The sequence below is a fragment of the Mytilus edulis genome, chromosome 8 (genome assembly GCF_963676685.1).
Source record: "Mytilus edulis chromosome 8, xbMytEdul2.2, whole genome shotgun sequence".
NCBI classification, from domain to species: domain Eukaryota; kingdom Metazoa; phylum Mollusca; class Bivalvia; order Mytilida; family Mytilidae; genus Mytilus; species Mytilus edulis.
Genome location: NC_092351.1, coordinates 2,400,178 through 2,413,724, shown reverse-complemented (window position 1 = coordinate 2,413,724; position 13,547 = coordinate 2,400,178). Strand labels below are relative to the sequence as shown.

Below are 13,547 nucleotides of genomic sequence, written 5' to 3'. Positions count from 1 at the left end.
TTTCACTTTGTTACTCATGTTTGTTTTCTCTCAATCGATTTTGAGTTGATAATAGCGGTAATAATAATGCCTGTATTAAATATTTAATTAAGAAATTTTGAATTCTCCGAAAAATACAACATATTCGGCGTTCGAACTCACTATCGTTGTCTTCAATAATCACAATTATAGTTGTTGATCCAAATCTTTCCGTTCCTCATCCAAGTCTTAATGTTAAAAAAAAATGATATCAAAGTAAACAGAAATATGCATTTCTTTACACTGAAATTTATTTGCAAGTTGAATAATAGTAACCCATTTTTAATTTTCATGATATGAACTGTTATCATAGAAAATACAGTTTATGTAATACAGAAGTTCTTACGATTTTGCATTCTTTAGAATAATATTTAAAAGATACCAGAGGGACAGTCAAACTCATAGATCGAAAATAAACTGACAACGCCATGGAAAACAGAGAAAAAAGACAAACAAACAAAAATATTACACAATTCACAACATAGAAAACTAAAGACTAAGCAACACAAGCTCCATCATATAAATGGGAGTGATCTCATGTGTTTCGGAAGGGTAAGTAGATCCTACTGCACATCTGTCACCGTTGTATGTATTGCTCATGTTTAACCCAGGTAAAAAGTATAATTGGGTAGGACACATTCGTGAATAGTGAAGGGGATTGTAGAAACGACATAAGTCTTTCTGCCTCTTATTAAAACATGTCGCAATGGCAACGCTCTGTTCTAGTCAATTTTATCGGGGGCGCTTCTGTTGACCTTTTGAATACTATGCGCCTTGTCGCGTGTTACCAACAAGATCTCACATTTCTCTTTTTCATAATACAATGTTTACTTATGTTTTTAAGTTTAATGAGATATGCTTTCAATCATAGGTAGACATAATAAATGATTGTCGTCATGATATGTAACAGAGGTTACTATAAGTAAAAAAATATTTTTCAAGGGAAAACATAAAACTTTAAACAGTTTTTTGGTCTCCTGTGAAAAGTTTTCATTTGGCAATCATACTACATCTATTTAGTTAACACATTAACAAATTCGTTAGTGTACTAGTATCTAGTTGTTAACAACTGCCTGATATAGTTCAACTATTATAAAAAGGTTTATCCTTGTGTGTTAACAACAAATGGACCAGGAGTATGACTTCACGATACTGTAAATGAATATTTTACATGTGCATACAATTTTTATTTTGCGGATATCTGTTTTCTCCGTTGACGGTTTATTATTTTTAAAAAGTTATTTATTTATTAATCTGCAAAACGTGTGATTTACAGACGGATTTAGAATTGTATCTATCATATTCAATCTTACTTTTATACACGATAGATTGTTAAAAAGTTAACAATTCACATATCTTTACATTAAAACTAAAGCACAACTGACGTTCAAATAATTTATTTCTGTTCTATATATCATTATAATGGCCTGCATCTTTGTTATACAAAATGGAAAACCAGTTGTTTCTGAACAAAATTATATTTAACTTTTTTTCAATTGTCGGATTCCTATACATAGTTGTGAACCGTTTGTATACGATCGTTCCCAACTATAAAAGATAAAAATGAAATCCTTCTTTTTAAATTTGTCTGCGACTTACTGGAGTTCGATATTTTTTAATATTTAAAAAAAAAAATGTGTAACCAATTAATGTTTTCTGACCTGGAAAAGAAATATTGTTTTATAGAATGTAAAATTGGTTATGTTTCAAAGGACGGATTGCCATGCATGCCATGTTCACCTGGAAGATGGGGCAAAAAATGCGTAGATGTTTGTAGCTGCCAACATAACGAGAGGTATATTATACGTTCTGCATGTAATTTCTTTTTTTAGAACAATCAACCAGAGAATTTCATTGTAATTGAAGAGCTAAGAATTTTATTTATGGCACTCTGATCTTTTCAAATAGGAGGCCTTTTTATCAATTTAATACATGGCAGTATTTTTCAATTATTACAATTATTTAAGTATTCAATGAAACATGCAAAGACCAGACCCTAGCACATATTGTATATTACTGCTTATAATGGAAAGTTAAAAATAAACATGTGTAACTGTCATCGAACTAATGTTATTTTAGTTAAATTTATTTTAGTAAGTTTCAGAATTATTAACACCGGATTGATTGATCACGCTGTTTATTAAATATGATTAACCATAAAAAAAAACAAACAATTGTCTGTGTGAGTTTTAAGAATATCAATGTATATATGAACGTCCATATACTCTTTTGACCTTTCTCTGGTTATTTTTATCCACTTTTTATCAGCTGTAACCTTCGTTTGACAAGAATGTACGTCTTGTTTTTTCACATTTTTTTTTTTTTGGATAACTCAATCAAGCAACAGCGGAAAACCTACCTAAATCGAGTCATACTGGTATAAGGTCCCCATCACCAATCGGTAGACCGATTAGATGTGGCGTTGTTTTAACTCACTAGCAACATATTTTCATGGCGTCAGCTCTAAATAAACCATTTTAATCGTCGGATCTGTAATAATACAGATTGTGATAATTTGACAACCAGTTTCACTCCTTTTAGAGTCAATTATATTCGTTCTATCTTTATTTAGTACTTTGATTTGACTTTCGCAATCGGTTTACAAGGTTGTAGCAACTGTAAACTACAGTCGCAATAATTTAGCACACACCTGCACTGTCCATGTATGCATGTTGTCTCTCCAGTTAATGAAGTACACCATCTGACTCAGACCCTGCTTACCAGAGCATCTGCATAGGGAGATGAATGTATGAGCCTGGTTTCCATGATGCGTTTTGAGCTAGGCCAGATATATCCAATTAAGGCGATGTCAGAAGAGTTGACTTGTTCTAGAACAGTTCTAATAAAAGGAGGAAAGCAAATGTAACAGAAATTATTATTTATTCCAAATACACTTTTAATGCACACCGATTTTTTTTATTTTCAGTGTTGTACCATGTTTGTTAGATTGCTATTCGATTTGCTTCAAGATAAATATGCCGAGTAATGTGACCACTAAAATGCATGTTGTCATGTTTGTTGTCGTTTAGAAGCAGTCTTACAGCTATGTGATTCTTTTCTCTTTCAGATGTGATATTGTTGAGGGATGTATTGAGGAGACAACTATGATGTCAGGTAATATACATATACCAATATTAAATTATTATTCGTTTTCAGAAAGAAAAAAAATAGAAAAAGAATTATATCAACATATTCATAATAGTACAAATCCAGATATGTATCAATAGATAATCATATTAGTGATACACATATTGATCATCAATTAAATACACAAGACAGTGGGATAATGGACGGTACTTTTACCACTGAAGAATGCAGGAATTTTTTATTCAAGATGAAATTGAACAAAGCACCTTGCTTAAGTGTTGAGTTTTATAGAACTGTTAGGAATGAATAAACAGAATCTACATTTAATTATTTCTTTAAAAAGGAGAGTTAACGAGTTATCAACATTAGGAGTTGATTGAAATGAGAGGTATACCAGATATATACGAAAAACAAATACATAATATTATATAATCCTATATTATATATACCAAAATGTGTGCGAGACTTTTGGTATAAACATGTATCTATATATTTCTACGTGGTCAGGCTAGTGTTATGACCACATCAACAACTGAATAAATAATCATATTAAGTGCACTCATCTCCCTTTAGGTACTTAGCATTTTCTATTCTTTATGTTAATTCTGTCCAGTATATACTTGTAACAGGATTGTGTTGTATCAACAAAGGTACATATAAAAAAATATCTTAAAATAAATTCTTTTTTGAAAATAAAAATAAAATTTAACATAACAAAAGAACGGTGAGAAGTGCTGAAACATTCAACTTTTTAATAAATACAGGTAGCTCTTGTGAGGAACAAAAAATACAGACAGAATGAATATTTATATTCAAATGGTTATTTATGGTGTTATGTATAAGTATAATATATATGAGAATATAATATAATAATTTGTGAATAATGGTGAATGTAATGCAACGTTGAGTTACGTACAGGAAGAGAGATTATTAATATCAATATTTAATTATACTACAATTCTAATGACTGTTTGTAAAAATATGTTTCAGAAAATCGGGATGGAACGAAACCAACGGAAACCACATACAATACAACAACAGCAAATAATGTATTAACAACTGAGATAAATGGTAACTGAGATTTTCGGAGAATAGAAAACGGCTTAATTAATTCGTTGGTTTGGTATCATATTTATTGTAACGTTTAGTTTTATTCCAGTATGGTGACAAACCAACGAATTAAAGTAGCCTTCGGCTTGCAATACAAATTAATAATTAGTAAATATAAAATTAAATTTCAATTTTAGAGTATTGTTAGAGCAATTAGTTTTGAATATAAAATTCTTAACAAACATTATTTTGGTCTGAATTATTTCCTAATAATTTTAGGTTTTTCTATATATAATTCCTATTATGTATCTAATCAGAAATTGACAAAGTTAAATGTTTATAACATTTGTGTCCAAGAATGGATTAAAAGATATAACGAAAACAGAACAATGAAATGTAATTTATTACTGAAGTCACTAAAAAGAAGTATAGACGATTCATAGAATAAAACATAATGCATTAAAATGTTGTACAATTGTATTTCAAGAAATTTATACATATTATTAAAATATATACATATATACCAGCAGCTGATTACTAACCTGAGTAATCAGTGCAATATAACAGGAGGCATCAGGAAAAGCTTGGTGTTTTGGTTTAACAATGTAACAAGCATATTTGGTGAATAAATACAAATGTATACATGTGTAATGTTGTTAAAAAAAAAAGAAAAAAAAAGTTAAATATGTTGTTGCATTCAGAAGTTCGACCACGTTATGAAGATTTTCATGTATTATAGCGTCCTTACCTACACAATGTTTGGATACATTTGAACAACATTTACTTTAAATGAAATGACTACTTGTATGATGAAAAGACTTTTTACGCTATCGAAGATTTATTGTGTGTAATACAAAACATTAACATCTACAAATTTATATCATATGATATGGCATTGATATCATATCTATTTATTTTCATATAAGTCATTTTTACGGCATACCTTGTTTAAATGAAGTGTGGCAAATTATGAAGGAAGTTGTATTAGTACGAGCCCACTTATTGTCACTATTGTAACAACTATAATTTTCACTAAATATTACCTAACCTGAAGCGACTCTGTCTTTCAGTGGTCAAATAAACTAATGATCAATGTATGTCAAATAAACACAACAACACTTACCGTTATCTTGATGATATTTTTTCGTATAATCAAGAATTTTCTCAATATACCGCTGAAATTTACCCCAAGGAACTTACTTTAAATAAATCAAATGTATTCGGTTATAACTGTCCTTTCCTGGATTTAGATATTTCGGTTTTAAACGGGAAACTACACACTAAAATTTACGACAAAAGAGACGATTTTTCGTTACCTATTGTTAATTTTCCATTTTTAGATGGTGATGTTCCTTTGGCACCATCTTACGGTGTTTATATTTCACAACTTGTTCGCTATGCCTGTGTCTGTTGTGACGTTTTTGATTTTAACGAACGCAACCTATGTATTACTGGTAAATTATTAAACCAGGGATATCGTTACCATAAATTACTTAAAACCTTTACTAAATTTTTCCATAGATATAAAGATTTGGTTTTGAAGTTTGGTTGTACCTGTAGAAAACTTATTTCAAACGGGATAGCACATCCTCATTTTTACGAAAATGTTGTTAACCGTGCCTGGAAATTTAGAAATGATCCATGTAAACTTGTTGCTCCTTTAAATAAACTTATTCTAAAAGGTTACCTATTCAACACTGTAATAAGATCATTGACTATTTTTTTTATTGGTATAAATATTGATTTTGTTATCAGTAGATTAAAAGCTTACTAAATATTACTAGTATGTTATATACATATACATTTTCATGGATCTACAATCTGTCGATACCTGTAACTTGGCATTGCACAAGGTCATGTTTTTCTCTGGCTATTTATGACGTCTTTACACTTAATCCATTGAATGTTGGATGTGTACGGATTGAGTGTTTAGTCTTAGAGGCATGATTTTTTTTATTAGTTGTTAGTGGCTTTGAACTAGCTGTCAGATAACTGCGAGTACTCTCAGATCTGTTCATTGTGTCTTTTTGTGTCGGGATGTATAAGTACCCAGCACGTCCACTTGTATTTTTTGTCTATCTGATGAGTTAAGCCTTTTTCAACTGATTTTTATAGTTCGTTCTTATGTTGTACTGTTATACCACTGTCCCAGGTTAGGGGGAGGGTTGGGATCCCGCTAACATGTTTTACCCCGCCACATTATTTATGTATGTGCCTGTCCCAAGTCAGGAGCCTGTAATTCAGTGATTGTCGTTTGTTTATGTGTTACATATTTGTTTTTCGTTCATTTTTTTACATAAATGAGGCCGTTAGTTTTCTCGTTTGAATTGTTTTACATTGTCTTATCGGGGCCTTTTATAGCTGACTGTGCGGTATGGGCTTTGCTCATTGTTGAAGGCCGTACGGTGACCTATAGTTGTTAATGTTTGTGTCATTTTGGTCTTTTGTGGATAGTTGTCTCATTGGCAATCATACCACATCTTCTTTTTTATATAACCAGTGACAAACTTTTCAAACTGGGTAAATAAAATGTACATTATTATTTTCTCTTTTAGATGTATTACGTTTAATCATTTATGCAATGGGTGCAGGTAGTATTGCAGTTATGGTGGCTCTAGCATCATTTTGTTTCAAATACAAAAGAAAAGCTGAACGCTTTCGCAAATCGATAACCATGAGACTGTACAAGGGTAAATCAGCTACAGAAGGGGAAAGTGTTAGCAGAATTAATGAGAGTGCACATGATTTAACTAATGAAAATACTACAATTGATAATCATATGTTGATACGAATCGTAACGAGCAATGAACATGTTAGTCAAGATGGAAGAAGATACTCCGCGACCGTCGATCAAGATTACATAAGCGGTTCATTTTCATTTTCTGACGAAAGTGTAACCGATATTGCTAATGGAGGATCTTTGAATTCTTATCTTTCAATGACAGAAGTCGACAAACATCGCAAATTACCAGAAAACATTACGCACCACTCTGAAAAGATATCTTCTAGAAATTCAGAATCAATCATGAATTCTACTGTTCAAATATACGGCAATATCCAACCGTATACTAGTATACCAATAATACCCTACTGTGATGTGACTGAATATACTCAGAAAGATAAAGCAGTATCAAAACCCATGGACACTGATTAAATCATATTGAAGATTTGGGATGAATTCTCCTTTTGCTGAAACAAGATATACCAATTACAAAACCAATTTGAAGATGACATGAATCATGACGCTCTGTAAAAAGATCGCTATTTTTAAGAAGGCTATGTGACCAAATACTTTACCTGAAAACAACGGACACTACTGTAGGGTATCTAGTTTTTTTTTTAAGTTGCTTCAGCATGTCCCATTTGAAGAATACATATTGTGAATGTTTCATTGCTGAGACGGTGTTACAGTTTGTGTAAATAGTATTATTTGACTTGTGTTGGCACCTGTTTTGTATGCTATTTTTGTTCTTTAAGTGCCAATCTTCCTAAGAATAAGACTATTGTCAAAACATGACCATCCTAAGTTAATTTGATTTAAAATCATATAGTACAATAGGGCATGAATATAACATTTGTTTCCCTTTATCTGTTCTGAAATTCCTTGATATAGTTGGATTGAAATGCATTAGAAATATAAAACAATTACGAGAAGATAATTGTGTCATTAGCAATCCTTCTAACGAAAGTTTGTATAGAAATGTATTTATCATTATCAGAAAAAAAGAAATAAAACCTTTATCATTTCTAACAATCATTATGGATAACGACAAATTCAAAATAGAGTGGTTAGGTCGATGATTCAGGGACTTTGTAACTCAAACAGGAGGTGTTTTATTCACATGTCGCGCCGTATCTCAAAAAGGATACTTTTAACACTTCTTATTTATATTCTAAATATCGGTATACTTTTTGGTGATGATTTCTTTTTTTAGAGTTATTGAGGTTGGTTAAAAAAAAAGGGGGGTCACATGTCGCGCCGTATCTCGAAAAAGATTTATGATTATTGCTTTTAACTTTATACTAGTGATACTAATGTTAAGATCTGTAAACTTTTTGGTATTGATTAAAATTTATTTTAGAGTGATTGATTTTTTATAAAAACAAAAAAAGGGCAAAAACAAAAAAAGGGCGGGTTTCACATGTCGCGTCGTATCTCATAAACGATTTGGGATTATTGCATAGCAACATCACACACAAGACCACGGGAGTATCATGCGCTTGTGTCGCAGCTGTTTATTGGTACACTTTAATGACTATATTGTGATATAACTAAGTTATACATATTGAAAAGAAATCTATTGTTTAGGAATGTATTTTTGTCTGTTTTTTTATATGTCTTTATATCGTTTATTTGAGATCTTATTGAGAAACATTAATACCCTGCATATCATTGCGTTCATGACAACTAAACATATGGGAATGCTGGTTTGAAGCAGGCATTTGACGGACATCTTAGATAGTGGTTGAATTAGCTCTTCAAGTCACACATGTGGAGCAGAATTTGTTATATTTTGTTGCCCTGACGTCCACCTTTTAGTCATTTGTCAGTTTGTATTAGAATTATAAGTTTGAATACCCCTATAATATCTCTTACCCCTGTTTTGCAACAAAACATACCTAGTTTTGATGTTTAATGTGTTCTTTGCTCTTGACATCCGGAGGTTACTATCCATTTATACATCTAAATACAAAACCAAACTTAAACAAAGGTAAACTCTCGGATAGTAGAATCAACCTTTCAATCCTTGATATGAATATTGAACGGCAGAACACATATCAGACCTCAATAGAAAGCTTTAGAAAAAAGAGAATGAAAGGATACCAAAAAGATATATTTCATAGCTGTTTATTGTTTTTGGAAGAACATGCTACCCGGCCACGTCCACTTTTATTTTTTGTCTATCTGATGAGTTAAGCCTTTTTCAACTGATTTTTATAGTTCGTTTCATATGTTGTACTGTTATACCACTGTCCCAGGTTAGGGGGAGGGTTGGGATCCCGCTAACATGTTTAACCCCGCCACATTATTGATGTATGTGCCTGTCCCAAGTCAGGAGCCTGTAATTCAGTGGTTGTCGTTTGTTTATGTGTTACATATTTGTTGTTCGTTCATTTTTTTTATATAAATAAGACCGTTAGTTTTCTCGTTTGAATTGTTTTCCATTGTCTTATCGGGGCCTTTTATAGCTGACTATACGGTATGAGCTTTGCTCATTGTTGAAGGCCGTACGGTGACCTATAGTTGTTAATGTTTGTGTCATTTTGGTCTTTTGTGGATAGTTTTGTAAGACTGTAAATAGTTGTTTTACTTCATGATATATATGTATTATTTTGTTTATACTTTTGAGAATTTATTATGTATGTCAACGTTTGAAATAGTATGGGGGAAAACGCACAATTGCATTGTATTTGTTTTAAATCAGTCAATTTGAATTATATCTTCTATTAACAAGACACATACTGAAAACATTCATTTTTGACTTCATCGGTAAGGAAAAAACATTAAAAAAAATCTTATTTGCCACCAATATAATGTTCACGCGAATAAGTCAACTTTAGAATGGGTGGTTTTACTATTAGTTCCATTGTAGTCGTTATAAAATAGTAAAAACGGTCGTTTCTGTTTGCCGATAAAATAAGTTAAGTTGACTGCAATTTGTACTCTTCCCCTTTGACCTTACTGGCTTATGTGTTTTTCTATATAATGAACAGGAACTGATACTATCAGTTTATTACAAGTCAAATTTTCATATCGGATGTATTGCCAACCCAAGGTTTAATATCAGTCCAAGAGCCGCAGGCTGATGATATATATGAAATGACAAATGACATGTTATAATGTTTTTTATCATATGCATCAACGATGGATAAACATAACATTTTAAAGTTTAAAAAGGGAAACGTTAGCCAACAGCGACCACCGAATGTAATACATCCCTCATGGTATCTTTCTATCTGTCATGTGCCTAAATAGAAGTGAAAAACAGCAGTATAATATATTTTGGTATTGACGATAACAAACAATTCAACAATAACGATGAACCGTGTGTGTAAAAGTCAACAGTGATTTGTAATGTATTTTCACAAATATGCTGGAATGCACATCTTCCTATACCTACATAATTATGTCTCATTTATTATATTTTTGCATTTTATATAATACTATTTCCTGTTTTTTAATAATTGTTTTGTATCCTACTTTGAACTGTTTTTCATTAAAAAAAAAATAACATACCGTGAGTTGTATTTTCCGGAATTTGCCGAGTTTTGCCGGCATGCCATGCAAAAACGTTACGGAAAGCAATGAGATAAAGTAATATCCGCCCAGAAAACATAATTTCGGAAAATATGGAATTAACGTAAATTTTATGTTATTATCATACTGTAAAATTTATTTCATTCATACAAAATGGTGGCATTGATCAAATTTATTCATTCAGTGTATGTGCATTAGTGTTCATATATCTTTTGATTAAATCAAGCCCAATTCAACTGATACATTATAGTGTATCAGTCTATGTCGTAATGTTACACTATTGTTTCAGGTAAGGGTGAAGGTTGGTAACTTTTAAACCTGCTGCATTGGTTTCCACCTGTCCTAAGTCATGAACCTGAAACTGTAATTAGTGGTTGTCATTTTTTAATGAGGTTCATAAGTGTGTCTCTTTTCTCGTTTTTCATAATGATACGACCGTTGGTTTTCACGTTTGGATGTTTTACAATAGTCATTTTAGGGGTCCTTTATAGCTGTTCGATGTGATCCAAGACTCCGTGTTGAAGACCGTAATTTGACCTATATTAGTTTACTTTTACAAATTGTGACTTGGATAAAGAGTTGTCTCATTGGAATATTGAATGAAAAGATTTTTAACAAAGATTTTAAATAAGAACCATGTTAATTTTAACTCGCTAGTTTGTAATAAAAACGACAAAAAAAAAAATACACGACAGTCACATGTCTTGACGATCTGGTCTTTGATGAGCAAACGACATAGCTGTACTTTATGTAACCCTTCTGAATTTATCTCAACAAATGTTTAAGTGATGCATATTTTTGACATTAAATAAAAATGGCTAAACATGTCAGTTTTACTAAATTTGTTTTAACGCGACTTTAAATATGTTTTATATTTGTCAAGTTGTGTTATTTGGTAAAACCAAATATAGAAGCCGAAAACACGTTAAAATATACGCTGGTGCAATCGAAACCGATATAATATGGATGATAGGAAAACATTTGACATACGAAAACATATGATACATACGGAGGTTATTTGCATTGCAAGGATACGAAGTACTAAAAATACATTCAAACTATCAAAATACACATTCATAAAACATTGTATGCGCATTCGCATTATCTTGATAATTCGATCGAAAGTACATGAAAAGTGTCTACTTATCTAAGACAAAATAAAATGAACAGACTTTGGTCGTAACAATCAATCTTCCAACATTAGAGGAGAAGATTTTGGAAACCAGTTTCATAAAGCAATCTTAGTGCTTGAGATAATCTAAAGATCATTTATTTGCTTGGTGCGTATCTTAATTTATCTTAGAATAATTGACAATCCTTAAAATGCATTTGGTACTCGCAACCCTGCGAGTACTCTTTATCCTTCTCGGAACGCTCCCTTAAACTATATTCACACTGCCGATCAGATCAACTCGATCAAGAGAAATTACTTGATCGAGAGACTGGTCTGACTCAATCAACAAGAATGTTCGGGATAGTCTATTTTGCTCGTCATCGATCTGACTTTCTACCCGAGAGTTTTTGACATGTCAAAAACATTCGAGTAAGGATCGAGAAGCAAGTCACTCGAAAAGAGATGACAGAGATCGTAATTCGTCGAGTAGCGGTCGAATTGATCGGGAAAGGATCGTGTAGAAATCGAGTTTGATCGGAATACAACAAAAACTGTAAATCAGTACGCGATCATTTCGACCTTTGCTCGATTAATCTCTGATCATTTTCAGATTAACTCGACGAATGCCCAAAAGCTTTCAGATCACTTCAACTTGTATATTTATATTATCACAGACCAACTCGACCAATACCCGATACTTTCGCGACCACTCTTCGGTCCCTACTCGGCCATACAAGAGAACACATGACTGTTACACTAAAAGTGTGTACAGGTCTGATTAAGTCTCATAACTCTGATTCCGCAATAATATACTGGAAACATTATTTTTAACTGTACAACAATTCCTCCATGTACAGTACGTGTCTTTACTTTTGCAAGGAGAGGTAACATTTTAAAAGAGAGACAAAAGACCCCAAAAAAACAATCAAACTCAAAGGTCGAAAACAAACCGACACAGCCATAGCGAAAAACGGAAACCGACGAGAAGACAAACAGCAGTCCACATAACATAAAATATACGCTGGTGCAATAGAAAACTAAAAACTTAGCAACACGTAACCCAACAAAACATGGGATGATCTCAGATGTTCCGGAAGGTAAGAAAATCCGGCAATTGTGGCACCGGCGGAATTTTCAAATATAAAAGTAATTGTGAAATAATATTCTTTGTTAGACTGCTGATGACTAAGTCATCTTTCAAAGTTGGTTTATAAAAATATCAAGATTATATTTTACCTGTTTTATGGGCTATTTTCTATTTTGTCTGTCCGTATTAACCGTTTGTCCAGAAATGTTTCTAGCATAAATAAAGAGGATGTGGTACAATTGCCAATGAGACAAAACACCTAATGACACAGAAATTATCAATAACAATCACCTTACAGTCATTTTTTTTATTCGAACTTTTGAACGTAATTTCACACATAAATGAGACGAAAGACAAATATGTTTTATTTGATGCGAATTTGTTTCTTTATCCGCGGTCACACCTTACCAGATAGCTCGAACGGACGATTAACGGATAACTTTTTTTAATCCGTTCATGTCCGTAAGACGTCTGTTCTTGTTGGTTAGACGTCCGTCCATATCCGTTGCATGTCCGATAAGCGTACGTTTTATACGTTGCCCTCCGTTCTGTCCGGTGGAAAATTTTGAACATGTTAAATAAATAAATAAATAAATAAATAAATAAATAAATAATCTTTATTTCAAGAGGATGATCCCATTAGTTAAAACTAATCTTCCTGAGAGTCCTCAAAATAATAATAACACAGTATTATAAAGTTATATTATACACAATATACAATTGTATTGAAATAATAATGAAAAGGCATATTAATTTGCACAATTGATGAAAATTTTGAAACATTTTGTTTTAAAAGATACAAGTGTATCGCTCATTTTGATTTCATTTGGTAAACTAAAATGAAAATTTTCTTCTAAATAATTAGGAACCATACCAATGTTCATTAATTGATTTAAATACAAGTATTGCCTTTTGGTATTGAATTCGTTTTT

At 31.8% G+C, this 13,547-nt stretch overlaps 1 protein-coding gene across 1 annotated transcript; it reads left to right on the top strand.

Moving 5' to 3' along the window:
- The first annotated feature begins 1,433 nt into the window (after positions 1-1,433).
- Positions 1,434-10,394, top strand: LOC139484601 (uncharacterized). The gene is made up of 4 exons (XM_071268386.1): positions 1,434-1,813; positions 3,086-3,132; positions 4,096-4,176; positions 6,711-10,394. Exons 1-4 carry the CDS (start codon positions 1,653-1,655, stop codon positions 7,307-7,309), a joined length of 888 nt encoding a protein of 295 aa, XP_071124487.1. The 5' UTR covers positions 1,434-1,652; the 3' UTR covers positions 7,310-10,394.
- Positions 10,395-13,547: the final 3,153 nt, after the last annotated feature.